We start from the raw sequence: 27,628 nt of genomic DNA on the forward strand, positions 1-27,628 counted from the left end.
GCCCCCCGGCCCCTGGGTCAGCATCGTCAGGCACTGACCTTGTCTGCGTTGACTGTTGCCGCTGCAGCATGTAGCACAGAACACAGCCTGGCACACAGCAGGCACTCAACATTTGCTGAATGAATGAGTGATTTGCTATAGAGGATACACAGTGTCAGTACTGGAGGGAAAGATACCCATTTCGCAGTCTTTTTTTTTTGGCCGCGTTGTGTGACTCGCAGGATTTTAGTTCCCTGCCCAGGTGTCGAATCCTAACCACTGGACTGCCAGGGAACTTCCGAAGTCCGTCTTCTAAGGAGGGTGGCTCCTGCAAGGCTATCGTCTGCCACGTAGGAAAAGGGAGGGCACTGAGCATGCCAGGGGGTGCTGGAAGGAGCTGAACAGATGGATGAGTCTGTGGGTGAGGGCATGGGTACTGGCTCAGAGCTGTAGGCATGGAAACGCTGAGAGATCCCCAGAAACCCCACTCTGAGAACTGCCGTGTTTCAAGGTGATTTTAGGTAGTGGTGGCTGAGTGACATAACCCTGCCCCTAACCCCGAACCTTCAAGAACAGGTTGGCTCCCTGGTGCCTGCAGCATCTCAGGAGGGGTGGGCCGGGCTCAGGCCCCGTGCCCCACACTCAGGTGAAGGGATGGGGAACAAGACACAGGCAGAGGCGGACAGCGGGTGTGGGCGCCCGAGGACACAGACCCTGCTGGGACTTTGCATCCACCTCGAGGAGAAGTCCCCACTGGCACCAGGCAGACTGGAAAGCTTGGCTGACATCTGAGCTCCATTCATAACAGCAAGAGCCTGGCACCAAACGCCCGTCGCTGGAGGAACGGGTGGATACAGGCATCTCGTGGTCCTGCTGCTGAGACGGGGGTCGGGGAGGACGTATGAGGGTGTGGGGGTCTCACGGGTGTTCCAGGTGTTATTTTATGGGTTAAGTGACCCTCTGTGGACGTGTCTGGGATGCAACCCGCGACCGAGGAGCGTCTGTTCGGGGAACACGTGTATATCAAGGCCAAGAGCAGATGGCGGTGTCCTGCTTGCCTGGGAGCGGGCCACGCTGACACCCAGCAGGACAGGGCTGTCTACCTTTCCCCTCGGGGAAGATGAACAGCGGCAGGCAGCTCTCTGCGTTGGAGATGGGAGTCCCCGCCCAGGACACCGGCGTCCTCTGCAACCATCCTCACGGGCCGAGGCCTGAGGAGCAGGTGCTTCAGGCCTGGCAGTGAGGGTGTGTGTGAGCAGCCGCAGGGCAAGCCTCGCCACACACCCCCTTGCCGGCTCTGGGCGGTGGACGCACAACAGAAGGACGGGTGCCCAAAGACGCTTGTTTTCAAACACTTACCACTGTCCCCAACGTCGGCGAACCCCGGCTGCATTCTAATAGTTCCCAAAGAGGCGTATTTTTACATACGCTGACAGTCAAGATCAAGTACAAACCTGAGGGCAAAGACTGATTTTTTATTGGATTTGGCTTTGACGAGTACTGACAAACCCTGCAGACACGAATACAAAATGATTGTAAACAAACAGGCCTTGCCAGCAGTCAGGAAAATTCAGAGAAAACACACACACACTAGTCAAAAGACAGATTCAATTCCATATTCCTTCCAACACTAGCAACTGCTTCCCGATTTTCTTTATGCTTTTCTTTGTGCTTTCAGTTCAGCAAAAGTTAGAAAGGATAATACATTTGCAAAGTGTGATACCAAATTGTACAAAACTGATCAGTCCTATGGGGTAAGAGGGAAGATGATCATTTTACAAAAGACTGTAAGATCACCAGCATTAATTTAAATTATTTCCTTTTCTGGACTTCCAAGTCCCCCCTGGCAACTTTAGCTAGGAAAATAACATGCATCCAATAGAAAACTGGTATTCTAAAGACATTTTCCTTATGTGATACATTCTTGGAGTGTATGGAATGAGAATTTTAAAAAATTGTATTTTTTCTTTCTTTCTTGCCAAAATTTAGGCATTAGAAATAAGCCACAGTGAACCTACTGAGCTTACCCACAAAATGGAGCAAGTCAGGACAGAGTCAGAGAAGGACAGATGGCATCCAAGACACACTGTCACTCCTGGGCTCCAGTCCCCAGGACGCCCCACTGGGGCCTCAGGCGCGACAGATGACACATCAGAGCGAGGAAGAAAGCCCCCGCCCTCAATTGCAGGACAAACGAGCCATTTTTGCCGTTGGATGTCTTGCTAAGACATCTTAACATCGTTGGATTATACGGCCCATTTGGCTATATGACCCATCTTGAACGCTGAAATAAAAATTGTTAGAAAAATAATTTGACCAAGGATAACGAAACATTTTTTTTAAAAACAAAAAGTTAAAAATATCTGAGTATTCAAATCTAACCTTTTCACACTATCAGTTTTGGTTTCGATGGATTATATCAAAGGCAGCACACTAAAAACCATGCAACCACCACAAGGTTACAATGACTATTTAACAGCATGATGTTAATGATTTCTTTTCTCGTGGCCTGATTATGATAAAGCTTTATTAGAGAGCGGGCAAAGAACAAAGTTCACACGTCCTCCTCACCAGGGCCCCCGCAGGCCAGCCCACCTGACCTGCAAGTTGTCAGCTGTGGTCTCTGCAGAGGACCCCACCCTGATCACGTGATCGAGGAAACCAAAGTCACATCAGCCCTGAAACCCCAGTGAGGCCCTGTCACCCCAAGTCGCAGGTGGGACCACCAAGGCAACGCTGGGGTCCTCTGCTGGGGAGTAGCGAAGGGGGCTGGCTTGGGTTGTGGTGAGAAACTGGGGCTCCTGCACAGGGGGAGGGAGAAGGCCCGAGGTCCCCTGAGCCAAGAGCTGAAACTATGTTCCCCGCAAATTCTGCACCACCTCCTTAGGGCTGTAAACTCCAGACAGAGCTGGGAGGGGCCCCAGGGGCTTCTCTAAGGTTTCTGGGTCTGTGTCCCACCTGCCACTCAGGCTCGAGGGACAGACACAGCTTCCCAAGACAGATCAAACACCTAGCCAGCACTGCTCTAAGCTGCATTTCTGTTTTTCCAACTGAAGTCTGAGCGCCTTCCACCCCTGATTGCTGTAATTAACTAAAATTAGAGCTTTATAAAAATCTGTAAGTGCAAGCTTCAACATTTGAAAAAAGGTAGCTACGAACAAATAAATAAGCACAGACAATTCTTAAAGGCTGCTTCTTTTGCCTTCCAGCAGGAACCCAGGTTTCAGACACGGCGGCCGCGCCTCTGAAGACGTGAGTTGGGACTGAAGATGGGGAAGCTGCTCTTGGGGCCGCCAGCCAGGGAGGGTGTCGGCTCACACAGCACGAGGACCCGGGCGCCCAGGGAGGACACCCTAGGCTGGCCCAGAGGTAGGAAACCAGGGAGGAAACCAGGCCAAGGTAGAGGGAAGGAAGTGCCTGACCCCCGAGGGCAGAGGCTCTTCTCTCCCACCCCGGTGCCCCCAACTCGCAGGGTCACCCCCGCTGAGCACGCACTGAGAGCGCGTAGAAAAAGCGCGGTATTGCTGATGTGGTTACAAGTCACCTCTACCCCAAACTGCCAAACACCCCCAGAACACGGGAACAAAGCCCTACATGCTTTGAAAAAGAAAAAAGACAGACTGTTAGACCCAAGACCACCAGAAAACCAGCCTCGCTTGGCAGTTCCACATGCGCGGGGCGGGGCCGGCGAGGAACTGAGCCCCGGGATGCCACCGCGTGCGGCATCAGTGCAGGGACACCGGGCAGCGTGCTCTCAGCCCACGGGCCTCGCCGCCACGGCGGGGGGCCCTGAGGTCGCCCACAGCTGGGAACACCCGGGGAGCGGAGAGCTCGAGCACGGACGTCTGCAGAAGCTCAACCCAGACGCCCGCGGCCCCGCGGCTCACCCAGAACCTCGTACACACAACTCACAGGAATCTATAAAACAATAAAAAGGCCCCACCTTTTAAACGTTATAATTTATAGAATACTCTGTACAAAAGCAGTGTCTGAAAGGACTGACTACCCTAGAAGAAGTCTATAGCTGTCGGCCTCCTCTTTGGCGTGCTGGTCAGCGGCTTCTTGGTCCCCAGGGGCGTGCTGGCCGGCGAGCTGCTGGGGGTCTTCAGCACTCCGTGGAGGGGTCTCTGCTCAGGGTTGAAGGCCACCCGGGAGGGGCCCGTGGGACTGACCAAGATGCTCTTGTCCGTCTTCTTGAATTCTGCCCCGGATGAAAGCAAGGCCACAGGTTAACAGGGTCCGCACGCCTCCTCTGTCCTGCCGATCCACCCACCTCGGTGCTCCTGGCAGCGCAGGTTCCCGCAGGCCCCGAGCCGTGAGCTCACTCCCGGGCAGGGCGGTGCCCTCGCCAGGCCCGCAGAGAGGGCCCGAGAGCCGTGGGAGGAAATGGAGTCACCAGGGAGGCTCCTTCCCTCGGACTTTAATCCTCCACGGAAAACGCCCTGAGGCCGCCTGCATGGACGTGGGGGAGCGCCAGGCGGGCCAGGTCGTGGGGGGTGGTTACGGAATATGGGCATTCGGTGAACCCCCAGTTTGGGTCTGGGATGAACCCCAGGTTTAGACAGTTGAAGGAGGAGCCTTTCCTTCCTGGTGGATTTGTTCCCCCCATTTTCTCCAGCGCTGAAGATGAGAGCTTCTCAGGTCCTCTCCAGACAGCCCCTCCTTTCCGCACGCGTGCGTGTGTGCGCGCACACACACACACACACACATGCACACGCACACACACACGTTTACTTGCAGTCCTTAAAAACAGGCAGGACCTAAACTCATTATGTACTTGTAAAAACCTTGGTTTCCTCCTTTGAAAGACAAAGCAAAGCAAGTGAATCATACCCGTATTGAAAGCGGTAAGACAAGCGTGCCCCTCTTCCCCTCTCCCCCCGGGCAGGCAGCCTGCAGACCTTCGCGGAGGCAGGACAGACCGCCAGACCGCAGGCCGACAGGGCTTCTCAATCAGGGCAGGCAGGCCTGGAAGCCGAGGCCCTCCCGCTGCCCCGTGAGCAGCCCAGCCGGGGGCTGCCCGCTGACCCAGCAACGGGCCCAGGCCCTCCCCGCCCCGCAGAGCAGACGCCGACTCACCCGCCGTCGTGTTCCTGCTCAGCCCGAACGTCACCTTCTTGGAGCTGGACGGCGTCCCGTGTGGCTGCGGAAGAAAACGACACCGAGAGGAGTAAAGGATAGCGGCCGAGCCGCCCCGAGAACCCACGGGGCCGCCTCGCAGGCCCAGCACTGGCGGGCCAGCCCCGCTCTGCAGTAACCGCCTGTCACTGGCGCCCCGGGGAGGAGAGCAGAGCAAAATTACGGTGCTTGAAACCTCCCGGGAACGAGAGAAAGCTCACCATTAACTCCATCCACCTCGTCCCAGAGCCCCGCTGTGACCGCGTAAGGGGAGCGATGGGCCCGCTCCCGTCACGGCACCTGACTTCTGGGGGCAATGGATGGGCACTTCCCAACTTCTTGTGCAGGCGGACTCCAAGCGGATTGGATCTTCTAACAATTCATCAAAATTAAGTAACTGCTTCCTATCTGCCAAATTCCTAGAAGCGTCCCCCTTCTGCGTTATGAAGCACTTTATCAAATCCTTCTTAGAATCCCAAATTTGTGTGAATCCCATAATTCTACTTTATACCATTTTTGCTTTAATATCAACATTTTAAGAGAGGGACTTGGCTTGTGTGAGTCTTGAGTCATTGAACAAATACCCCTAAAATACCTTAAAATAAACACAGGCAGCAGTCACCCTGCTGGTTCGAGTGGGTGCTATTTAAATGTGAACTTGCCGGGGTGTCCCCAGCAGGGCCAGCTCGGCCCGCCCGCCATAACGGCTCCGCCAGGACCTCTGTCTCCTGGAGGTGGGCCGGACGCACGCTCAGCGGCCGGGCCTGGGCATCGGCACGGCTGGCCCTGAAACAGGGACCGCGCTCTCCCCCACCGCGACTCGCTCTGACCACTCCCCTCGTGTCCCAGGCGGATCTGCAGACCCAGACACCCCAGAGCTTCCGCCCTCCCCCTCGCTGCCTAGTCCCGCGACTTCCCGGACATGGAACCCCAGGCCCGCCGACGCGGAACGGTGTCACTGACCGCACCTCAAGCTCCCCGCTGAGCCCTGGGGCTGTCCGGGGCCGGAATGGCTGCCTGAACAAGGCCGGCACGCCGCGGGAAGCAGCAGAGGCCAGAAGCGGGGCCCCTGTCCGTGCCTCGGGTGGCCGTGGTGGGCCGGGGGGCAGAGGGACAGCGGGGCGGGTACCTGCAGCCCGGGGCCTGGCAAGGTGGCGGCCCCGCTGCCCTTGGCCTTCCTGAAGAACAGGGGTTTCGGGGAGGAGGAGGCGTCAAACTTCACGAAGTCCTTGTGGGTCCTCAGCTGCTTCTTCAAAGGGCTGAGCGCCCCACTGCTCCCCTGCGTGCAGAGGGGCGAGATGGGGGTCACGCCACCCGTGAATGCGGGAAGCGAGCAGACACAACGCGGGACCCCCTTACCAGCTCACCCCAAGCCCCCCGTTTCCTGTTCCAGGTGTGCAAACACCTCGCTTCCTGAGCAGACGCCACACACACACGAACACCCGCCTCCCCACGCTGGCACCATGCCGACGGCTAGAGGTCTACCTTCTCAGCCACGACAACCCATTTTTACCCATCTTCAAACTTATGCCCATGTTCTGAAGATTTCTGCCTTTCAGAGACCATCTACTAAGCAGTAATTCACTCTCTCATTTCTGATCAGACATCGCTGCCCACAGAAAGTTTGGCACGGGAGGGAGAGTGTGAGGCGACCAGGTTCTGTGGGTCCGTGACAGGCAGACACAGAATGTCCCCAGGATGTTTTACACTGACAACCCCACGGCAGCCCCGCTCTACTCCTGGGGTCTCAGAGGTCTGGGAAACCCAAGGCAGCCCACTGGTGGTTTTGGCAAGTCCTTGGTGTTCCTGGCGAGGACCCACGGTGTCGCAGACATGGACGAGACACGCCACCCCTTGGGGAGGAAAACCTCCCTCGACCCTGTGACTTATTTAGCAGCTACTCCAATCCTCTCCGAGGAGGGCTACTAGGGGCCAGAGAAACGAGACTCGAAGAAGGAAATTCCTCTGATATTCTTAGTGAAGAGCATCAGTGACTAGTGGGTGAAGGGCAGAGGCTGCAGAGCCCAGAGAAGGTAACACAGGTGACCTGGCAGTCAGGGAAGGTCTGAGGTGAGAACAGACTTCCTGAATCCCAGCTGAGTGCCCTGCTGCCCTGGCTCAGACTGACTATGGACCCACTTCGGGATCCTGCACTCTGAGGCCTGGAAGCAGCGTTTAACCCCGTCCACACAAGCTCTGTAGACAAGGGCCTTGACGTCATAACTGCTGCAAAGCAGGAGATGCAGATACACGCGCTGGGCAGGGGTCAGCTAGCTTGTTCTGGAAAGGGCCAGGGAGTAAACGATTCCGGCTCTGCAGGCCGTGAGGTCTCCGTCACTCCTCAGCTCTGCCGCGAGAGGCAGAAGCAGCCAGGCCGGCACGGGCGCCGCTGGCGGGCTGTGTGTTAGGGAGACGACGTCTGCCAACCACTGGCACAGAGGCACTGCACGTCCAGAGAGGAGGATGCGAGACGCAGACCTAGAGCCCAGGTCCCCATCTATAGGTGGCTCTAGAGATCCAAGTGGACAAAAAGTTTTTTCATTCAAAACATCAGTGAGATAAGAGAATTTGGGGCTTCTGCCTTTGCCAAAGGAGCCCAGGGCTTGCCATGAGTTGAAGAAGAAAAATGAGATCAGCGTGTGACGGAGACACACACCTGCCTGTTTATCTGCTAGGACTGGCCACGGGGACAGTTCCCCAGCCTGAGGCTGGCCCTGCCCTGGCCTCTGCGTAGCCGGAGGGGTGGGGGGTGGGGGGGAAGCAGAGGAAGCCACCGAGGTGGGTCACTGCTTGCTCCTTCGTAGAGGCTGTCCGGAGCCATGACCGCTCCCTGGGCCAGGGGCTGGCTGTCCCCTGCCCTGCCCATCCATGGGGCTGAGGAGGTAGGGCCCTGACACTCCTGCCCACCCGGGAGCTCCAGCCCCCCGGCCCTGGGCCCGGCCGCCTTACCAGAGCCTGGACGAGCTTGACCCCTCGGTGCTCCGCCAACTTTGACATCTCTTTCATTTTCTTCCTTTTTTTCAAAATGGCAGCTTTCTGAGCAGACGGGTCATAGAGGTCAAGGCCGCCGGGCTCCCCCCTCCTTTTCTTCAGTTTCCCGCCCTGGGGGGGGATGGCAGGGCAGTCCCCTCTGTCTGCTGGGCTCGCTGGAGGGCCCTCCCTCCGGGGCAGGGGCCAGGCCGGCGTGGGCGGGCCGCTGCCGTTGACCAGGAGGGCCCCGAGCTCCCGCCTCCTCTTCAGGACTGGGGCGCCGCCAGCCGGGGCCGCTCCCTCCGGGCCCTCCACCTGGACCCTCAGGCTCCTCTTCCTCAGTCGTTTCCTCCGGCTGTGCAGGGAGGCGGGCTCCGAGCCGCTCTGCTCCCGGGGGCCGGGCGTGGCCACCGTCCCCAGCTCAGCCGCACTCGCTTCCCAGGCTCTTCCGGGACCGGCCTCCGGCTCCCGGCTGCCATTCTGCTCCGGACACGTGGCCTCACCACCGGGCCCGAAGTGTTCGGGCCGGAGGTGGTTCTTCTTCTTCTTTTTCCTTTTTCTCTTTGGAATACTGCCAGCGCTCTCCTCCTCGGCAGGAGAGAACTTCGTTCCTAGAGACACAAAACGGTCAGTGAGCGCCCAGGCCGCCCTGCCGGCCTCGCGGGGGTCCCAGGGCACGTCCCCACGGTCTCCCAGCAGGTCCTCCTCCGCGCCCTCGAACCCCACGAGCTTTCTCCCCTGGCCCCATCTCTTCCCTGCCCCAGCTGTGACCGGAAGCCTTCCTGAGGCCTGCTTCGATATAAATGGATCTGAAATAGTATTCAGACTTCTACTAATTTTCAGGCCCAGACCCAGTAATAAAACAAATGCTCCGAAGGGCAGTGTCCACCCAGCATCTCCACGTCCCCACCCACTTTCTCCACTAGGAGTCAGTAAATGCCTTTACATTAGGGAGGTTCAACGTGGTTCCACAGGAAACAGCAAAACACTCGGACAGACTTTCTGTCTCAGCCAGCCCCTCAGAGCGACGGCTTCCGCTCTGCGATGACCCGGGTGGATGGCAAAGGCAGTCCCCGCGCCGCCCCCTTTTCACCCCTGCCCTCGCAGGCTGCGGGCTTGGCGGCTCACCTCTCCCTCTTTCCATGTCCATTTTCTCCAAAAGTTTGTTCCCTTTCTTCTTATGCCTTCCTTGACTGAGGGTTTGCTCATCTTCATCAGCAGAAGTGTCCTCAGCGAAACTGAGGTGAGAGATACTGCCTGCTGGACACCAAAGCCCCTTCTGGTCAGCTTTCTGAGACCGGCACCGCTCTGTCCCCAGGGCCTCCGAGCTGCGCCCCTCCCCACGTCAGGTGGGGAGAGTTTTAACCCTGATTTCTGCCGTAAGGCCCTCGCTACTCCTCCGACCCCAACCCGAAAGCTGGGACACAGGAAGTACAGACTTAAAAACACTTTGTTGGGACTTCCCTGGTGGCGCAGTGGTTAAGAATCCGCCTGCCAATGAAGGGGACACGGGTTCGAGCACAGCTCCGGGAAGATCCCACATGCCGCAGAGCAACTAAGCCCGTGCACCACAACTACTGAGCCTGCGCTCTAGAGCCTGCAAGCCACGACTACTGAGCCCACGTGCCACAACTACTGAAGCCCACACGCCTAGAGCCCGTGCTCCGCAACAAGAGAAGCCACCGCAATGAGAAGCCCGCGCACCGCAACGAAGAGTAGCCCGTGCTCGCCGCAACTAGAGAAAGCCCGCGCGCAGCAACGAAGACCCAACGCAGCCAAAAGTAAATAAATTTATATATTAAAAAAAAAAAAAAAAAGCTTTGTGGATCTCTCAGCAGAGGCAAGGGACTGCAGACCTGGGGTGACACCCTCCACACCTCAGCCAGGTCTGCAGGGCCCTCCGATTGTAAGCTCCCCGCGTGCACGAGGGACGGGGGCAGCAGACCATCCACTTGGCTCAAATGTAACCAAGCTCACAGGCAGCAGCTTCCCCTGGGGGACGACTGATCACACAGCAAATGAGAGGGACTCTGAGAGATCAGCTTATCTTCTTCATGAAGAGTCCACCGCGCCCCAGGGGCCCGAGCCCTCGCCCCGGCGCCCACAGGGAGAGCCGCTCTCTGGCCGGGGAGTGGGCGGCGGGCTGGCGAAGGGCCTCTGCTCAGCTGAGCGGGCTACTTCCTCGTGCTTTCAATTCACGTCTCTCAGGCCTGCTCTTCAGTATTTGGCAAGTGCCCCCTGCGGGGCCCACGCTTAGTAAGAACAGCACCAATTGTAATCTTCCCAGTTTCCTCACCTTCAGAGAGATCTTGGAATCTGAAACAGAAAACAAGAAAGGTTCCTAGAGAAACCCCGTCTTTCTGTCTTCTATAAACATATGCACTAACCTTTTAAAATATAAGTGATACTTGTCTTTTCTTAAAGTAAAATCTTTGAGATATAATTCACATACCAAACAATTCACCCTTTCAAAGCGTACAGTTGAATGTTTTATTATCAATATATTTCTATTGAAGTATAGTTGATTTACGTTATTAATTTCTGCTATACAGCAAAGTGATTCAATTATACACGTATATACATTCTTTTTTTTACATTCTTCACCGTTATGGTTTATAATACGATACTGAATATAGTTGCCTGTGCTATACAGTAGGGTCTTGTTGTTTTCCATCTTATATATAGAAGCTTAAAGGGTAAGCGACATTTGGAGTTTGTTAACTCAGCTTCCTTCTCTTCTAGAAGGGGAGGTGGAAGAGGAAGGTGGTGTGAGGCAAGGGCAAGAAACAAGGGACAAAACTGCTCTCAAGTGTCATCATATCACCGACACAAGGATCTAAAGATTTGTCTTGGCACATCCAAGTGAAAGGGAGAAATTAAAATCTTCTTGTTTCTTAAGGCTGAAAAAGCTTACATCTCTACTTACATTCCATTCTCTGCTTTGTTACCAAGTGGAGACAGCCTAGCCGTGTTTTGCTCTACACGACTGCTGCGTTAGAACAAAAGGAGGTGTGGGGCGTGTGCCGTGAGGGGGCGTGTGCTGTGAGGGCACGTGTACCGTGAGGAGGCGTGTGCCGTGAGGGGGCATGTGTGTGTGGGGGGGGGCGCGTGGGCTGCACGGCAGCGCCGGGGAGCAGACAGGCCTGCGTCCAGCTGCGTCTGGCAGCTGCGAGCCCGGGCCATCGGTCGCCTCCTGTGCCCCAGCTAACTCATCTGTTAAATGGGGCCGTGACAGAAGCTGTCCTGGGGCGCTCTCCTGAACATGAAACGATTTACGTGCAGTGCTCAGAACAGGGCCGGCTCACAGAGTGTGTGATCAAGGTCAGCTGTTACCTGTCATCAGTCACACGCCCCGGGGCTGCGCGGTGAATTACCTGAATGGTTGTAATGGTGTCACTACCACACTTCTGGCAGACAAACTGGGAGCTGGGGGGCGGGGAGGGGGAAATAGCTGAACCGCTACCCCAACCACACTGCAATTTCTTGATTAGTAGACTTTACACGTTCTCCACAGGCTTCCTTCTACATCGTCACAAAACAGCTAAGAGGTGGGTTTAGGCGCCTCCACAGAATGAACCTGAGGGGCAGAGGGCGGCTGTGTTCACAGACTCTTTCAGCGGATGGGCACCGCAAGGCTACGAGTGATAACATTAAAGGGCCCAGAAGAACGGTAAGCACGGGGACGGCTCATCTCGTGCCAAGAAACGAAAGCGCTGGACTTGAACACGAACGAAGATCAGGTGAAACCTTCCTCGATCACTTACTTTTTGATGAGCTTGGAGAGACGTTTCCTGTTGAAGGGAGGGATGTTTTTCCTGTTGGTTATTTCCAGGAGTCGGTCAGCAACTGCCTTGTAGTCAAACTACGTGAGAAGAAAAACTAAACATCAGCCCGAAGCACAACGCTGCCTGACTTGGAAATCACATCAACTAGAGACAGGAAACCCAGAGCTCGGGATTCTGGAAGCATCCCCCAACAGGATGGTGCGCACAGCATGCCTAAGGCCTGCCAGCCAGAAGCCTAAGCACTGCCTTTGAAAACGTCCTTCTATTTGTTCTCAGAAGAAGCTACTCTTTATTTGCTCTATTTCTTCTTCCTGAAAATTTAGTTGGGTATGCTGTTCTGTAAATTTAATCTAGATGTTCAATTTGTACTTGGTAATGTAGTAAACCTCCTTTATTTGAAAAGTACCATTGGGCTCGCTTTGTTGTATGGAACAGAACAGATCTTCGTAATTCAGGCCAAAACGAAGACTGACATCTTTCAAATTGCCATCGTACTTAAATCTCTTTGTCTCCAATAAGCTCATTACAAGAAAGGCGACACCAGTGACTGAGGGATTAAAAAAAAACCTTACGCATTAGGCATGTGGTTTAATCAGCTCTGACCCTAATTCCCCAGCAGCCAGGTGGCTCCACAGCAAACCTATATTCTACAAAAAGCAAAACCTGCTACCAACCTGGAGAAGCAGCCCGGCGTCCTCCACGCTTCCGCCGCCGTCCCGTCCGCCTGCCTCACCGACTTCCTCTTTTCTGGAGTGATATCTGCCCAGTGCTATCAAGGAACACATCCACAGACACAACTCAAATACATGGCCATGGCTACCCCCAAAGGAGCCACCTACCGTCCAATTAGGTGCCTCTTAGTGAAAAACAACATTTCTTTTTCTTTTCCTTTAAAAAAAAAAGTTATTTATTTATTTGGCTGCGCCAGGTCTTAGTTGAGGCACTTGGGATCTAGTTCCCCGACCAGGGATGGAACCTGGGCCCCCTGCATTGGGAGCTCGGAGTCTTATCCACTGGACCACCAGGGAAGTCCCAAAAAGAACATTTCTTTATAGACAAAACCCTGCAAGTACATTTATAATCTCCCAAAGATGTTTTGGTTTTTCAGTCCTGGGACATAAAAAAAAAAAAACAAAAAACCTGGGCGAATCACACATTTTGCCTTTTAATTACGTCGTAGACAAGACCCCACTGTGGAGTGCAGTGGAGGTGGATGGGAAACCTGTGGGCCGGGGCTCAGGCCAGTGGGAGGAGGGCAGACAGGGTCTGTCCCTAGTCTCAGGAAAGCTGAGGCTGTGGTGAGCTCTCTACAGTAGGACATTGACTCTCAGGGGGCCGCCTCAGGAAACACAACAGGCTGATGTTTACGTGACTCTGGCATTTAAGAAATAATCCAAAGAGCATTAAAGCCCATGGAGAAGCAGATAGAAATTACTACTGAAATCACACAAGCTCTCAAAGGTGTCCCGTCTCTGGAATCCTATCAGCTCCTGAGTGGTGTAGCCTCAGGGCAGAGCCCGGAGAAGACTGGGCGAAGACTGGGCGGCTCCCACAAGCGTCTGATGAAGAACCTGGGGGGGAATCTTGGGAAGCGCTCAGGGAAGAGGGGGAACGGCTCTAGTTCAGACACAGACGTGGCGGAAGGAGCTGGCCAGAGCCAAGTCAAAATGTGCTCAAGGCCATTCAGTGAGTTGTCTCTTGTGCTGAACTTACAATTAGAATATTTTATCTTTTCTTTTTTAAAGATTTGTCTTTTCCTGACTAAAGAATATATGATCATTGAAGAAAACTTAGAAAAAACAGACAAAAGTACAAAGAAAATAGAAATCACCCACAATTTTGCCACGCAGGGCTAGCTCTTACCACCTTGGTGTATATCCTTCCAGATACATACATACGTGTTTATATGCATATGTCTAAATATACAAATCGGGCACCTTCTACACAGTTTTTTGGTCCTGCTATAAAAAAATTTAAAAATTATATTTTCTCTATTAGTTTTTGAAAACTTTCCTTTTCAATGGCTCTAGAACATTTCAAAAGCATGGGTACAACCTGAACTAGCCCTTTACCTGACACCGTGGCACCAAGATGCTGAAAACCACCGTGAGTTCTGATGAGGCTGCATTTTAAATGCCCCACGCAATTCCCACGGATACAAACAGCGCTGAGAACAGGGTCCATCCACAGTGGTTATTTATACACTCGAAGAAAAAGAACCCTGGAGGAACTCGGAGACAGAAAGGAGGGCTGCAGAAACAAGCATGCGTTCCCAATGCAACAGTAAATCAGGTCTCCCGTCAGGGACCCTCTTACAGACACGAGGCCACATTAGGATTTTTAAACACATCAAAAAAGCCGAAGGAATTCCCTGGCAGTCAAGTGGTTAAGACTGGTTAAGACTCGGTGGTTTCACTGCCGAGGGCCTGGGTTCAATCCTGTTCGGGGAACGAAGATCCCACAAGCCTTGCAATGCAGCCAAAAAAAAAAAAAAAAAAAAGCCCAAACAACAAAAACACACAAAACCCAAAGCAACGGCAACAAAAATGATAAAACCATCGAAGAAAGCCCTGCGACCCTGGGAACTGCAGAACTGTGCATGAGCCCCAGTGTAACCAGGGGCCCTGGACCCCACGAGTGTCTAAACACAGCCCTACTTCCTTTCTCAGGTGGCGGCCAAGGCAGAGGCACCTCTGATGAATTCCAGGGTGTAGTCAGTGAGCTGGCAACAAATGTATTAAAAAGTGTTCCTTTGAGTGAACTTTACCTAAGAAAGACTCTTCAAGTAAATTCTGTTACCTGTTTTCTTCCTACTGATTGCTTTTCTCCACGTCATCTCCTTTCCAGACGTCTCTTCCTCAGAGAGGTCACTGTCACTCACTTTGGTTTTCTGTTCCTCGACCGTCTCTTCAGGTGCAAAAGGAGACTGATCTACAATGACTTCAAAAACACCCCTAGCTATAGTCTGTACCAGAGTCTGGCTGAGGGCGGAAGCACAGCAGAGAGAGTGTGGTTAACAGTCGGCCTGGACTTGGTTCCCTAAAGGAGCACAGAGGGCCGGGAGGTGGAGGAAGTCACCGCACACCCCGTCCAGCCCCCCGGGGACCCGCTGGGACCAGCGGCCGGCACCCGCGTTTCTAACCACACCCCCGCGCCAACCAGCTGCAGCCGCCAGGGGCCAGCTCGGCGTCGTGTGCCGAGGCGGAGGGCCCAGGGGTGGGAGGAAGCCCGGGCGATGGGAGGGCGAGGTCCCCGGAGCCGCTGGGGAGCCCAGCCATGACTCAGAGCTTCCTTCCAACGCCGCGCAGCTGTTCTTAGCTTTGGAGGGCCTGTGCGCCATGCTGCACCTACAATTTTACCACCACCTCCCATAATGAAGCACCAACCGAAGCAGTAAAAACACACGTGGACTACTTACTCCTTAGTCTTGGCGGCCACCTTGCAGAATGGGTCAATAAACTTGAGGTTCTGATCAGCCAGCAGCTGTAATTTAGAAAGAGGAAAAACAATGAGGGGGAGAAAAAGAGCCTTTCTCCTTTCTGATGTGTCCTTGAGAAAGGAACCATTCGCGTTTCTCACACAGACTGAATCAGACCCACACGTATCTCACAACACCCGAAACACACTCCGCTGAAGGCCATGGCCGCCATCCAGCCACCTGGGCATCTCGGCGCAGTGACCAGAGAAGACTGCCCCTCCCAGCATTCCCAACACATACTCCCTCCTCCACGGAGAAGTCCTACTCAGACACTCCCAGACACTAAGGTGAAGGAATTAAAAAACAAATGTTCACCACAGAACACTCGTGAAAGAAGAGAGTAAACCACTGCTCCTAATCCCAAATTCAGATAATCACCGGCGTGCTAAAAATTGTGTATTTCCTTTCTAGCTCTCTGTCTGTTCACGTATGAATATATACTGAAAAAGCCATGCCATTTGCCCAGCTTTGTCTGTGGCCTTTTTTCCCTACTGCTTTTTATTTTTATTTTTTGGCTGCACCTCATGGCTTGCAAGATCTTAGCTCCCCGACCAGGGATGGAACCCGTGCTCCCTGCAGTTGGAAACGCCAAGTCCTAACCACTGGACCGCCAGGGAAGTCTCCCTACTGATTTTTAAAAAATAATTAATTAATTTATTTATTTTTGGCCGCGTTGGGTCTTTGTTGCTGCGCGCGGGCTTTCTCTAGTTGCGGTAAGCGGGGGCTACTCTTCGCTGCGGTGCACAAGCTTCTCATTGCGGTGGCTTCTCTTGTTGCGGAGCACGGGCTCTAGGCGCGCGGGCTTCAGTAGTTGTGGCTCGCGGGCTCTAGAGCACAGGCTCAGCAGTCGTGGTGCACGAGCTCAGTTGCTCCGCGGCATGTGGGATCTTCCCGGAGCAGGGCTCGAACCCGTGTTCCCTGCATTGGCAGGCGGATCCTTAACCACTGCGCCACCAGGGAAGTCCCCCCTCGATGCTTTTTAAAAACTCAACATCACGAGCATTTCCTCATGTTACAGAATCCTTCGTTGGACTGCATAAGCTGTTTTCAATTCTGTTTTATAAGACTGCCATGTACACCCTTACTGCATAAATCTTTATCCACATGACCCATCACCTGCTTAGGACACATTCCTAGATGGGGGAAGAACTACGTCAAAAGAAAGGCTGACCCATCCGTGCTGCTACTGTGGCTGGTAGCCCTGAGCGCCAGCAAAAAGCATTTTCACCCCCAGCTCACAGAACATTCAGAGCAGGGCCAAGGCCCTGCCTGTTCGGGGGAGCTGTGGCCACATTACACTGCTGAAGGGTGTCTGCCCACTTCTTACCTCTTTCCCTCCCACCTTGGACAGTTCATCCAGATAAATATCAATGAAGTGGAATTTCACTCCGTCCGGAGACTGACTCTCAGGATGTAGGATCTCCTTCATCAAGACGTCTAGGAAAAGCTTGATTCGGCTAAAGGAAACAACACACACGGTTCTGTTAACGCCAGCTGCCAACACCCTCTCTTCCCCCAGAGAAACTGGCAACACTCTCATGCCCCCTGCTTAACAAGCAATGCGAGGCGGAAAACGTCTGACAACCACTGAAACGGGTATCAAATGCTAACTGTCACGTGTGCTCAGCTCGGCTGGATTTGAAGTTCTTCACGCGTAAGGATGTTTTGCTCTTGGTACGCAGAGTGGAAGGCGTGGATCAGGCGATTCAAACTTGTTAATTGAAACACCTGAAACCACACTATTGCCTTAAAAGTTTTAAGGCCCCCAAACGCTAACCCAAATAGTTTACCAACCTTTCTTCCCAGCCGTTTCGCTTCAGAACTTCAAAGGACTGCCTCAGGACCAGACGGATCAGCTATAGAGACAGACAACTCTTGTTACAAAGAAAGGGGAAGTGAGAAACATCCATCAGCTGAGCGGAGTGACTGGTATAGCCTGCATCCCCAAAGCGAAAAAGCTTCCGCAATAATCATATTTAGCTTCTAGCACAAAAACTGCTAACTAAGGATCCCCAAACTCATCCCCAACAGCTAAAGAGACAAAAGAGACGGCTCTGAGCACATCTTCCAATGCTCTCCGCTGGTCACCTCACTGTGCACCGCACCAACCCACCCTGGCACGGTCCGCCAGCCGCCGCCCGCCCCCGGCCCCGAGTAAAGGGGCTGTGGCTGCGCCCTCACCATGTGGTACTTGTCCAGGCGCAGCCCGTCGATGTCTGGCCACTCCCGGTTCACGGTTTGCCAGAAGGTCTGGATGAACAGGTGCTCTGCAGTGAACAAGAGGCTCTGAACGCTTGGTTTACAGGGTACCATGTTACCACAGAGCAAGAAAGTAACGAAGGGAAACAGACTAGGATTGTTTATTCACTCTTCTCAAGAACTCTTGGGCAGCTAGAAAATCTGGTCAGTAACTAAGTATGCTCAATAACTTCTTTTACATTTAAATAAAAGCGTATTTTAATAACAGGAAGGCTGGTCATGTCTTAATGTTCAACTCGAATGCTGTCTGGAGAGTGTTTCATTATCCACTGCAAAGCCACGTTTCTGTTAAAAATCAAAAGATTTCCTGAGCCACAGCTACTGGCCCTTTTTCAAAGCCCATCTCTACTTAACAGTCAATCCAAAGCCATTAATTCTGATGAACACTTGGAGGATCCATGTAGAAACTCGGCTTTTTTTTTTTTTTTCATGTTCAGTGTCAGCTGGGTGAGCTCTAACAAAACATTCTATTCTTCTCTTCTGAGCCATGAAATTAGCACTTTTTCACCCCAAAATAATTTGGTTTTTTTGATTTACTTCTTTTTGCACAATTCTCTCTTGATATATGAAAAGCTACAGTATACTCCACGTGTAGAATTTTGGTCCTTACGAAGTCAGCTGAGACCCCGCTAAAATCCAGGGAACCACTGAGGGTTAATAAGGCCAGTGGATGGCTGTGTTCTGAGGAGGGCTGAGCAAAAGAAGCGAATTCTGCTTTCTCTTCCTCTGTAACTTATCAAAGCCTGAATGTCTCAGAAATAATTAATTCCTCCCTTTGTTTATTCTTTTTGGTCAAGAGGGGTTACTTTACAGCTTGTTACCAGTGATGACCTTAAACGGCTCTAGTCTTAAGGAGGATAAGCCATCCTCTACATCCAGAGGTTACTGCAAACACCAGCATATTCACACACAGCCTCTAAGAGTGCTAAAGTAACTCAGGATTTGGAAACTCTGGAGGACTGCTATTTCTTAAAATATTTTTTTGAAATTTTTGAGATGCCAAATGTGGTGTCCCACAGGACACCTCCTTCGTCACCCTCTCAGTGTGTTTAACACAGCTTCCCCATGGGATGGTTTGTCTCCTGACATTTACACACTAGCAGCCCAGGTTCACGTGAAGCTAGCCCATTGGAAAATGGAAACTTTGAAGGAAGGAGAAGAAACAATATTGACTAGATTTCTTAGGCAAGTTACCAAATCTGATGAACAAGGAAGTTTTGAAAGTCATGAAAATATCAGGACTTACGAGCCTCTGAGTTGTTAACAACATGGATGAGTTGGGAAATAGTGTTCGCTAGCTCCTCCTGCAAAGGTGGGGTTGGGGAAAAACATCGGGGTTATTGTGTGGTACCACTGAGACGACAGCATCACGGCCTGAGGGGAGGGGCGTCTCTAGCTCTTGTTCTCAATGTCACTTCCACTAAGAAGAGTGTATCTGGATATCTGGATTTCACCAAATGTGAAATTCCCAATTTCGACGGACCACTGTGCCAACTCAACATGCCTTTGAGAACTGCCTAAGCCGCACGCTTACACAAGTCATCTCTAGCTATGCGCTCAAATGACCTACAGAAGAAACACACTAGTTGTCAACAAGTCCTGGCTGTCAAAATACAACTTGAATTGAGATTCCATCCAAACCCCCAAATAATGGAAACACAGGTGCCAACGAGGGGGAGTTGCCGGCAGGCAGACACCGGGACTGTCGCTCCACAAGGCTCTGTGTGGAACCCGGAAGTCCTCTCGTTGGCCTGCTCAGAGACAGGCTGCAGAGGCAGGGCGGTGGGAAAGGTTAAGGGCATCCAATGCCACGTGCAGAGCCCGTCCTGCTGAGCCACACAAGCTCGCTGGGGAGAATTTGGTGTCTCGGTCTATGAAGAAACCTGCCTTGGGGAGTGTCAACAAAATAACTGCTTATGAGTTACAGAAGGAAAGAACAATCCTTGTCGATATTACCTGGACTCAAGTCTTTCTTACGCATTTTAAATGAACTCCCAGACTTGCAAGTGATGTTCCTTTTCATCTGTTTTCTTCCTCCACTAAAGCTGTTGGTTGTTACTTTGAATGTAACTTAAAAATATTTTGCTCCGCTATCCTACTCAAAACATGTTCCGTGGAATAAAGGCAATAAATCAAAGTGAGTCATTACACGGCTTAGGGGAAGTGGCAAAGCCGCATGGTAAAACCCAGCCGAGTAAAACCTACCCACGACGTGTCAGGGGGCTGCAAACAGTGTTTCCTAAGGCTGACCCTCTACTGTTGCAAAGGCAGGCCTGCTTTTACACGTCAGAACAAAGCTCTTGAAGAACCTAAACCCTTTTCTTTGATAGTTTTGGTGGCGGGGCTCGGTGTGCTCGGCAGACAGGGGTCCAGGCGAGCACGCACACCAGTGACCCGTCTCCACGGCCTTGCGGGTGGCGGGTGAGGCCGTCAGGTCCGGGGCCGCAGCTCACTCTGCAAAGACCTGCCCCCCGCATGGGGGCCGCCCCGTCCCGGGCACCCACTCAGCTGTGGCAGAGGTGGGCCTGGAGCCGGGGTAGCTCACAAGATCTTAGACTAGTGCCATGCTGTTTTTGACCACAAATAATAAAAGACATAACAGAAACTTTAAAATAAGTAATGTAAATAAAACCTACCGTGGAACCTATGAAACTGTGACAGAGAAATAATCTAATTTATGGGTCGTCTTTGCTCTTTGAAGAGATAATTAACCTCACTGCTTGCATCCCTTTCTACACGGACAAGAGGTCAGAAAGTGAACCCTTGAAGCAATGGTTTTCAGTTTGTTTCCGTACATTAGGGATGGATACAGCATAAAATGGGCAGGTCTCTTATCCACCTGTGCCAAAAATCCAGTCATATGACAAAGGGAACTGTAGGTTACCTGTAGAAGGGGTTCATCCTGCACCCACATGCAATAGAAGAGCCCTTTCCATATTTTTAGAAGTTCTTCTTGGCTGAAACCTCCTAGAGGGTAAAACAGCATAAAAATCTTATTTTAGAGTCCAAACATTTCCTGTCTAAGTTTAGAACTGCCACATAAGCCGTGAAAATAATACTGCATACGTTTTCATTCTTTCACTTGCAAATGTCTTTTTAAATTTAAAGCATACATTTTCTTGCTGTTACAAAACAAACACACATAAATTAGGCAGTTTTATCAGCTATGGGGCAGGGCGGTAGTGGTGGCGTGTTCTTATTATCTGAGAAGCAAATGTCATCACAACAAAACATTAACTAATTCAGTGGTCATTTACGAGTTCCCCCAAGTGGCCCTCTGCCTAAAACTAGCACCTCACCCTGCACACCAACATTTTCACTGGTCTTACAAAGCAAAACCGCAAATCCTACAAAAGATGAAGGATTTGCTTAGGTCCCGTACAACTAGCCCAGGGAAACTGGCAAAGCTTTGGGATATTTTTGCAAAGATGACCCTTTTAAGGATCGTACATTCGGCTGTACCTTGATCTCCCTCTCTCCTGGTTACAGTTTTCATTTACTGGGCAAGCGTAGTCTTGTTTTAAGTGGCATCACCCTGGTCAGCCTTGTTCTCACTCATTATTCAAGCCCCCCACCTCTGCCTGAACCACCTATGGCCAAGCCACAAGTTGCACACAGACTTCTGTCTCCTGGGTGGACCCCAGGTGTCACGGAACAATTGCTGAGTAACAATAAGAACCCACAAAATCAGGTAAGTGTAGTGTACACCCTTGCAGTTTCCAAGCCTATGGAGAACAAACGGAATCCTCAAGCCTTGATGCCTGTTACAAATGGTCTTTATTAATATTTCACTAGAAGGTACTAGGAAGAACCTTTTGGAGCAGCAAAGGATAAACTAGGTGAATGTAAACAAGTATGTCTTTGGAATCAATGTGATTTCAATACTCCAAAGCATAATTAAGTTAAAAGTGACAAAGAGATCCCTTTTGATAGAATGAGGTTTATTTATTTTATTCAGAGTATGCTTTAGAGCTTTATAGGTATTGATTTCCAAGTTACTAAAGACCTTTCTCATACCAACAATTTCATTATAGTGCATTTTGATTCTTTGTGATAGGCTCTCACTTCACCAGAAACTACAGTAACATTGGTTTATTAAAGTGCCTTTCCTTTAGGGGTCGGGCGAATGATGTGCCAACCGGTTTCCTCCCCATCTTGTAATAAATAAGCCACACCCGACTACACAGCTATAGTGTAAGTGATAAGTGCCACCAGAGCAGAGCCAACTGCAGTCACGACCGTAGTAACTTTGTCATAGTCACCTGTGTTTATAACCAATCATGTTAAGACTAATGAATTAGTGGATCTGGGTAAGGATCATCAATGGCTGCTAAAACATTAGGTGAAAAAATATTGAGCGTTACAATGGATGAATCAGACCAACAACACCCAAGCCCATTAGATGTCCCATGTGATGCAACAGGAAGAACACAGCATCACTTGTTAAGTATTCTCTCAAAAACGAAAAAGTTAATCTATACCACTTCAAATCTTAACTATTAATACCAGTTTGCAGGAAATATAGGGGTCAGAGGAACATGTCAAATGAGACCCTGGGATGCAGCCAGCAAAACCCCAGATGGCAGAAACTCTATAGGACAAATGACCCAGTTCCTCCAATGAATAAACTGCAAGGGAAAAAAAGGAGGATAAGCCTACTGGAATTTAAGATATTTGTAGACATACTGACCAAACGCAATGGGTGGTCTTGTCTGGATTCTGATTTGTCATAAAGAATCTATGGAATGATGGGAAAAACTCAACAGATTGGATAGTTCATATTAAGGAAAAATGTTCAGAAGGTGTGATAATGGTGCTGTGGTTAGGTTAGAAGGGTCCCTATCTTAGAGGTACACACTGAGGTATCAGGAGATGAAATGAGATGCTGGGGATTTGTTTCCCAAGAATCTCGTGGGAAGGAGGAAGTGGGCCGATTAGACAACCCGGCCAGGTAACTAATAAGTACTGAAGCAAAGTACTGATATTTGAAATTATGCACTTGAAATATTCCTTAATTAAAAGAAGAAAAAAAAGAACTGCATGAGATTATCAAAATGTTATCACGGGCTGTTTTCTTTCTTCTTTTTACTGTTTAGAAAACTCATCATAATGAAACTGGAAAAGCACGACCACTGATGAAACTGGATTTAAATGACACCAGTTCCTGCATGAGGCTTGGGACTGGGCATCCTTGTTTTTGCCAAGCAGCTACATGGTCTCCCCCTCCAGGGCTGCCCCGCTTCAAGGCAGGGCTGGGCAGGGCTCACCTGCGTGGCGGGAAGCAGCCAGCTGGGCTTACGCCAAAGCAGCAGGACTCCCCTTGCCCACAGGGCTGGCGCGAGAAAGGCCCGGTCACCCCACTGCTGGACAAGATCCTCTTGCTCGGGCCTTAGGAGAGACTCGTGACCTCTCCCGGGAGACTTGAAGAGAAGACACGGTTTGGACCCTGCCGCACGGCTGGGAGCCTGTCTGAGAATGGAAGCATCAGGGGGCAGCAGAGTTGTCTGCAGAGAAGCTGGGCTCTGCTGCCATCAGTGGAGCTCCTGCATAAAGCTGTGCTTTGGGTTTTTTCCCCTGAAAACTAGTGTGGCTTGGATATTCTGTCAAGTTCCAACTGAAAAAAAGTCTTAACCAATGAAAAAGAGTCCTAACCAATAAGAAAATTTATGGCAAAAAAGTCATATACTATATCAGAGTACACAATTGAAAGTGGCTTATTCACTGCTTCCCAAACCCAGTCCCCACCCCCCCCCCACCCCGCTGGACCACTGCTCTCTGCCTGGTGGCATCTTTCCTGTGTGTGTTTTACACAACGCTCATGTGTGATAGAGAAACGCACAGGTGTGTGTGCTCCAGCTCAGAAGCCTTTTCACTTAAAAAGAGCACAGTGTGTATTCATCTCCAGATGGCTTCTCTAAGGGCAGCAGCATGTCAAACCACCTCTAAGTGATCCTGTGAGGCACTCAAGCGTCTCTGGATGACCCACACCTGTACCAGGCAAAGGTGTGCTAGGATGCACTACAGAGGCCTTTGTGAGGGAAAACAGCAGATTTCGACAAAGAAACAGGTGAGAGCAGATCCTGGACAGCGGGCAGGAAAGGGGCTTTCCTTGAAAGCCCCTTTTTACGTGAAAGCGTATTCTGACTTTCATCCTACGTGGAGCAACCAAGTACAGCGGAAGTGAAGCACTGGTCAGGCCCTGGTCAGCTCCTTCCTGGCTGTCACTCCTAGAAAGGCCTTGAGCCTCCTGTTCCTCACCTGTGACACGTGTCAGGTTCACGCTTAGGGTCAAAACTAAGTGTACAAATGAGAAGCACGTTGTAAGAGCAAAGCACTACGTGGTGGGCGGGTATCACTGTGATCGTCCCATGTTCTCTACCCATAGCCTAGCAGAGCTCTTCTCCCTTAAAAAACACCTGTTTCCAACATATATATATATATATATATATATATATATATATATATATATATATATATATATAAATCCCTCATTTTCACCCAGGAATTTAACTGGTAAAAACAAGGTACCAATCTTTGAAGCATGTAAACCAAAACAGAGAAATGTTCATCATCTAATTTCTTTCAAGACCCTGAAGATGAAGTACGACATATCTGGAGCAGTTTTGTCCCACAACTGCTTTTGGATTTGTCTTTTTTTCTTGGGGGTTGAGTTTCTTAAACTTAGTACAACTAAGTTTCTAACAATAATATAGGTTTAGTTGCTCCAGAATGAATGAGGTGAGCATGAAAGTGAGACGTGGATACAGCAAGTCCAACAGCTGCTCTCATCACGAATCAGCCCAGGAGGCAGCTTAGCCGGTAACACGTGACCCCACGCCTGTGTGGAAACAGCCATAGCTCCCCGTTTCTCTAACTACTTAGTTGAGAGACCCCAACCCTGCCAGTATGAAGAAACACTTGCTTCCCCCATAACTGCCATTGGCTCTAAGATACCATCAACTATAAGATGTACTGTTATCTTATGTGCTGCCAAGAGAAAGCAGGAACGCAAACGAAACTGTCACAAGGTTGATTTTAAAATTTATCCCAATTTTGTATGTTAAATGCTTAAAGCTGCAGAATGGATAAAAGAGGCAGAGATGCTTGTCTGTTCTGTTCACTGCTGCACTCCCAGTGCCAAGAGTAGTGCACGAAATAATAATAGCACAGAGGAGGCGCTCCACACGTTTGCTGAATCTATGAACGAATAAACAGGGACGAAATGAGCCCTTGTGAATAAAACCATGGTTATTCTACAACCGTGAGTGATCAACAGGAACACTTAAAGTAGCAGAGCAACATTGACTTGCTTTAAGTTCTACAAAGATTTTCAATTTGTTTTTTGAAATCACGAAGCTCTCTATGTTGCTAACCGACAGCAAGAGTAAAATTTCAGACTGCCTTTACTATGCCGAAGACGACACAGAAAACTTGAGTCTGTCAGTGAGATTCACTGTCAGGCCAAGTTATTTCCAAACTTGTGTTTCTATTCTGACGAGCACAGCTGTGGCAGATAGTTTTATTTTGTCCCATCATCACTGTCTAGACATTCACTTTGCAGTTACTTTTTGGAAGGCCCGCTACATTCCCTGCAGTGGGCATGGTGGTGAAAAGGAGTACAGGACAAGTAACTCAGGTGGGATGGGCACTAACCAGACCAGATCCCAGGCACTGGTACACACCCCCGGCCTCCTCCCCCAGCATCACCTTGGCATTTCGGACCCTGAGCCTGTTCACCAAAGGGGTTTGACACCAGGCTGTCTGGCTGTCTCAGCCCGAATGTACTCCATCTGGTCCCTCTTCTGTTCCTGTACACAGGGAGGCCCCCGTATGTCTGGGTGTGCGCCCACTTCCGGCTAGGAAAACAGACGGAAGTTTACAGTGTTTTGGGGGGAGAATGGCACATCTACTGATAATACGAAACAGTGTAGCTAAGTGCCACAACAGAGACATACTGGATATCTCCAAATCCTAGAGGAGCAGGGTGAGGTAAGGAATTTAGGGGCAAGCGATGCTGAACTGAATGCTGGGAGTGGATCAAGGCTGGGAACCTTTTCTGAGTGAACAGGAGAAGTGAAGGTAGAGGTGATAAATGGTGCACTGTACACCAGGAATCAGTGTGGAGCAGTCACATAGGGGCTGAGGTGGGGAGAGAAAGAGAGGACAGATCACGGTCCACAGACCTGGAATTCCAGGAAGGTGGTGATGTGATCCAGCTGTTTTAGGAAGATGAGCCCAGGCTGGTTTGTGGAGCATGGGTTCAAGGGGGGCCCAAATGGAGTTGTTAGATCAGCCAGGAAGTAAGCAAGTGCATAAGTCTAGATGAGATGGAGGGGCCTTCAGTCAGGGCAGAGTAATTCAGGAGAGGAGACAGGGAAGACCAAAGGACAGTGGATGCAGGGTGCAGGGAGAGGATAAGGAAGAGTAGTCCAGGCCAATGCACGTGTCCAGCTAGAGTCTGAGTGGAGGATGGAAACTGGCATCCAAAATAAAAGAGCACAAGAGACCTCCCTGGCAGTCCAGTGGTTAAGACTCCGCCTTCCAATGCAGGGGGTGTGGGTTTGATCCCTGGTCAGGGAACTAAGATTCCGCATGCCACGCAGTGCGGCCAAAAATTAAAAAGACCACGGGCAGCAGAGAAGCACCAGAAGAGGAGGTTTTGGAGGGAAGAAAATGAGTCACTTTTGGGCATTCTGAGTTTGAGGACATGCAGGTGGAGACGTCAGGTGAGTAGGGCATAACTGAGCTGAAAACAGCAAAGGTCTGGGATAGAAGGTTAAGGTTAGGAACCTCTGGCATACATGGGATAAGAATAAATTAAATCTGTCGGGGAGACCCCTAACAGAATCGAAGTCAGAAAGCTTGGCTTCATTCCTCTTTCTAGCAGACTTCCCATGAAACTGTATTTTCTTTTTCCTGGGTAGTCTTTCGTGATTTCTCGTCAAAATAAAACAAACTAAGGATGTCAGTACAGGGATAAATAATATCAATTCTTTCAAATAGACTCAAAGTATTAATACTAGCAATAGACAAATCAGACTTTATCTTAGTGCAATAAAAACCCCCACTGCGTACAGTAGTTCATGCCTTCAAGGGTTTACAGATCAGGTAACAAAATCCGTCAATGGCACCCCACTGCAGTTAAAATCCAAACCACAAAGCCCCGTGTGACCTGGCCACTGCCTACTTTTTCAACTTCATCTGTTAACACCCTCACCCTCTCTTACTGACCTTCCAGCTCTTCCCTCTCGCCTCCTCTCAGACCTGTTGAACGCCACCCCGAGAGGCCTGCGTGGAACAGCCTGTATAGAGGAACTCACTCTTTCCTTGGTTTTCGTTTTCTTTACCTCACTTATACGAGCTCTGTTTCAGTTATCTATTCCTCCCTGGACTTCCCGGGACAAGTTCCTCGAGGGTAGGGTTTCTATCTTCTCTCCTGTAACCCCAGCACCTGAAGGTGTTAGTCAAGTGAGGACGTAACTCAATGAAGAGCGCACCAGAAGCAAGCAGGAGAGTCCACTGATCCAACCGGACAGAAAGGGTCTATTCTCAGCTTCCCCACTCGCTGTGACTTTCGGCAGACCACCTAACCCTGTCGGCCGCAGTCCCTCAACCGTAGAACCGGACGAGACCCAGCAGGAAGCGGACACAGAAGCACATGCAGGAGTGCGAATCAGTGCCGCACGCTCCCCCCGCTCCGCCGGAGGCTCCCCCGGCCCACCCAGGGCTCCCCAGCCCCGGCCGCCATGTGCGCGGCGGACCGCCGGGAGCCCACCTGTCTCCCTCTGCGTCTTCACGCTGATATACTGGCGCAGCTTCTTCACCGCCCGGTCCCGGATGCCCTTCTCGTGGGACGCCAGCCGCTGAGCGAACTGGATCTCGGCCGGCTGCATGGCGGGGGCCATCGCGCCCGCTGGAGCATCCCCGGCCGCAGCCCGCCGCCGCCGAGCGCCAGCCGCCGTGCTGCCCGGGCCGCGACTGCGCAGAAGGCAGCGGGGCGGGCGGCGGCGCGCGGGTTGATGGCGTCACAAAGGCGCCG

General features: G+C 51.3%; 1 protein-coding gene across 5 annotated transcripts; it reads right to left on the reverse strand.

Annotated features, from left to right (window-relative positions):
• Positions 1-1,434: 1,434 nt before the first annotated feature.
• On the reverse strand, positions 1,435-27,555 carry RRP1B (ribosomal RNA processing 1B). 5 transcript variants are annotated; one of them, XM_061193853.1, is made up of 16 exons: positions 27,365-27,555; positions 20,474-20,556; positions 18,836-18,893; positions 17,512-17,597; positions 17,125-17,186; positions 16,658-16,787; positions 15,271-15,335; positions 14,652-14,833; positions 12,527-12,621; positions 11,832-11,929; positions 10,364-10,383; positions 9,196-9,324; positions 8,047-8,678; positions 6,227-6,376; positions 5,059-5,122; positions 1,435-4,180 (listed from the first exon to the last, which is right to left on the reverse strand). In XM_061193853.1, exons 1-16 carry the CDS (start codon positions 27,492-27,494, stop codon positions 3,987-3,989), a joined length of 2,178 nt encoding a protein of 725 aa, XP_061049836.1. In that variant the 5' UTR covers positions 27,495-27,555; the 3' UTR covers positions 1,435-3,986. The 5 variants fall into 5 exon arrangements, 4 of the variants coding, with proteins under 4 accessions (XP_061049836.1, XP_061049835.1, XP_061049837.1 ...); XM_061193852.1 differs by having other exon boundaries at positions 9,196-9,327; XM_061193854.1 differs by lacking the exon at positions 27,365-27,555 and adding an exon at positions 26,937-27,024 and having other exon boundaries at positions 9,196-9,327.
• Between the last annotated feature and the right edge of the window lie 73 nt (positions 27,556-27,628).

The sequence above is a fragment of the Eubalaena glacialis genome, chromosome 6 (genome assembly GCF_028564815.1).
Source record: "Eubalaena glacialis isolate mEubGla1 chromosome 6, mEubGla1.1.hap2.+ XY, whole genome shotgun sequence".
Classification (NCBI taxonomy): Eukaryota; Metazoa; Chordata; class Mammalia; order Artiodactyla; family Balaenidae; genus Eubalaena; species Eubalaena glacialis.